Source organism: Orycteropus afer, unplaced genomic scaffold, assembly GCF_000298275.1.
Source record: "Orycteropus afer afer isolate SDZICR_OR568_19922 unplaced genomic scaffold, OryAfe1.0 scaffold00130, whole genome shotgun sequence".
Lineage (NCBI taxonomy): Eukaryota > Metazoa > Chordata > Mammalia > Tubulidentata > Orycteropodidae > Orycteropus > Orycteropus afer.
Window position 1 is genome coordinate 4678933 of NW_006921717.1, and position 3117 is coordinate 4682049.

At 56.0% G+C, this 3117-nt stretch overlaps 1 protein-coding gene across 1 annotated transcript in view; it reads right to left on the reverse strand.

Moving 5' to 3' along the window:
* Positions 1-1804: 1804 nt before the first annotated feature.
* LOC103200478 (solute carrier family 22 member 11-like) overlaps positions 1805-3117 on the reverse strand; it is an 18952-nt gene continuing 17639 nt past the window's right edge. The window contains exons 7-9 of the mRNA XM_007944983.1: positions 2676-2692; positions 2295-2553; positions 1805-2007 (exon numbers count right to left, since the gene is read on the reverse strand). Of these exons, the coding sequence (XP_007943174.1) occupies positions 1805-2007; positions 2295-2553; positions 2676-2692 (479 nt within the window). The remainder of the gene's footprint in view (positions 2008-2294; positions 2554-2675; positions 2693-3117) is intronic.

Below are 3117 nucleotides of genomic sequence, written 5' to 3' on the forward strand. Positions count from 1 at the left end.
CTTAGCCGTGTCACTTCGATCAGGCCCCCCACACACACTGTGACTTCTTCGGTGCTGGAACAGGTGGCAGCCTCAGTGGGCCCATGGTTTTAACAGCAGGGGCTGCTGCCAACGCAAGGAAGGGCTTTGTGTGAATTGGGAACAGGTGCCCCCTCCAGACGGGCAAACAACAAAAGGGCGCCCCTTTCCTGGAGGGGACCCAGCCCCCGTTAGGTGAGTGGTTGGGCCAGTGTAGCCTGGCTTGGTCTCAGCCCCACGTGCTCCCAGCTCGGCACTATGAGGAGGACAAAAGCTGGCCACCTGCCTGCGTTTGGTCCTATTTCTCAGCCCCTGGCTGTGCTGACCTCAGCTGATCCTCACAGCCACCTTGGGGCAGGTTCAGTGGCCATCCTCATTTCACAGATGAGGGCTCTGTAAGGGAGGGGGAGACTGGAACCTCATCAGGACTCTGTCTTTGTCTGTCTGACAGTCCACTCTGGAAGTCCAGAGGAGAGAATCCTGCAGAGCCAGGTTGCGCGAAGGGAGCGGGAAGGTGGCCGGGGGAAATCATGAGGCTGACAGAGGATGGGAGAGCATCCATCTCGTTAGTGAAGGGGATCTATGGGCCAAGGCATAGCTGTGGAAGGTTAGACACATACCCTGGACACCACCTGAAGGGGCCACCACTGAGCAGTTCTACTACCCATGGCAGTTCCCACTGCTGGCTGGGAGAGTTAAAACGAAGGCTTTGGTATTTGCGAGGCCCCGTGAGGGAGAGAGTGAAACTGTTGAGGGTTTCATTTTAGTTAGATCCGTAATCAGCACCCACGGAAGCAGCAGTCAAGAACTCAAACTACGTATTGCACTGGGCAGATCCGCTGCCACAGACCTCTTTAAAATGTTAAAAAGCCAAGATGTCACCTTGGGGACTCAAGGGTGCCTGACCCAAGCTATAGCGTTTTCAGTCCCCTCAAATGCATGTGAAAGCTGGACAGTAACTAAGAAAATAGAAGACGGACTGATGCCTTTAAGGTGTGGTGTTGGTGAAGAATAGTGGAGGGACCATGGCCTGCCAGAGGGATGAACACATCTGTCCTGGAAAAAGCACAGGCAGAATGCTTAGAGGTGAAGGTGGCAGCCTTCGCCCCGGGTACTTTGGACGTGTCGTCGGGAGAGACTAGTCTCCGAAGGGCACCCTTTTTGGTCAAATTGTTGTTGTTGTTTGCCGTCGAGTCGGCCCCGACTCATAGTGACCCCTCCTTGGGTTTCCGAGGCAGTATCTCTATGGAAATGGATTGCCCAACCTTCCTTCCGAGGAGTGGCTGGTGGGTTTGAACCACCAGCCTTCTGGTGAGCAGTCAAGTGCCTTAGGCACTATGCTACCAGAGCTCCCAGAAGACCCTCAAGGAGACGACTGACACAGTGGCTGCGACAATGGGCTCAAGCAAGCAGCCACCGTGAGGCTGGTGTAGACCAGACAGCGTTTCCTGACGCTGTGCACAGCGTCGCTATGAGTGGGACCTAACAACGGGGCAAGGCGGACTGCTCGATCCTTTCCTCTTCGGCACAAGGGGCAACCCCCGGTAGTCGGGCAGGCAAAGAACTCATCAGCCTTGATTTGAGTGCGGTTATCTCCAACGCGCTTCGGAGCGGCAGCGCCAGAGAGGCCAGCCCGCCTGCCTTCTCCTTCCCACTCCCCACTCCTTTCCAAGCTCCTGTGCAAGGAATCTTTTTGTTCTTCCCTTGGGGAGGTCTCACAGCCAGCCTGGCCCTTCCCTCTCTTCTCTGTCCTGGGCTCCACCCGCTCCGTCTGATTCTGAAACTCTCAGCCCTTTCCCGGCTGGGGATGACCACTCGTGGGCTTGGCTGTGGGCCCGACCCGCATGAGCGCGCGCTGGGAGCCGAAGACGCGCGCTGGGAGCCGAAGACGCGCGCTGGGTCCAAGGTGTGCAGCTCCCCGGGGAAGCGGTCTGAACGTCAGACTCTGGCACCACGGGCTCCCACACCGCCTGTGCCGGGAGGTCCGCTCTACCGAACGCAGACAGGGGAGGAACTGGAAACACCAGGCTTTGAGCACATCATAGACCGAGTTTCATCAGTGAAAGCAAGGAAGGTGCAGGGGTACTTTTCATGCAGTGCCCTCGTGTTAAGTAGAAGATAAACAAGCTTGACTTGTATTTTTGAGCTGTTATTAGGGTAAAGTTATCTGTTAGACGACCGTCGATGCTTGCAGAGAGGCGCAATTTCAACGCCTGCCACAGGCAGTAATTTTCCTTATGTACGCCTCTGCCAAGGGGCAGCGGGCAGAAACCGACCACTGCTTCCGGCTGTGCAGAGCCAGCTCCGCCCAGCCCAGGGAGAACAGGAGGGCGTGACAAAGCGGGATGGGGGCGTGACAAAGCGGGATGGGGGCGTGACAAAGCGGGATGGGGGCGTGACAAAGCGGGAGGGCGTGGCAAAGCGGGAGGGCGTGGCAAAGCGGGAGGGCGTGGCAAAGCGGGAGGGCGTGGCGAGAGCAACCTTCAGCTTCCAACCACAGTCCTTGATGCCCACTCGCCGCTCCGAACCCTCCCCCTTCAATGGGAGAGGGGGCAGCTCCTTCCCCAGGAGTCTTTGGCCACGGGCTCCAAGCAGACAGCTTTTCTACAACCGGGTGCTCTGTGTATTGTCCAATTCTTTCTGGGCGCCGCTCCCGCCTGGTACAGGTCTTTTTCTAGAAGAATCAGAAGAGCGCAGTGAGGCATGGTGAAATGGTTCCTAGCTTGGGGTTTTAGGATTGCAGACCTGGGGGCGAGTCTTCAGCAATGGAAACTGTGATTTAGGGTTTTATTTGGTGTCGTGTCCCCAGAGCGCAGGTCCCCAGAGCGCAGGACAGTGCCTAAGTTATCACAGGTGCACACAAATATGAATGAATGGAATCTTTAAGTCCCAGCGTCCAGGCTTCTCAGCCAGGTGCCTTAAGGCAAGTTACCTAACCTCCCTGTGTTTAAACTCCCTGCACAAGGAAATGGTATAATAAAACCTTGCATTGATGAAATAAAAGGCTATATTAAAACAATTAGGGTTCACTAATTACTGCTGTTAGGAGCTCTGGTGGCATAGTGCCTAAGGCATTTGGCTGCTAACAAGAAGGTTGGC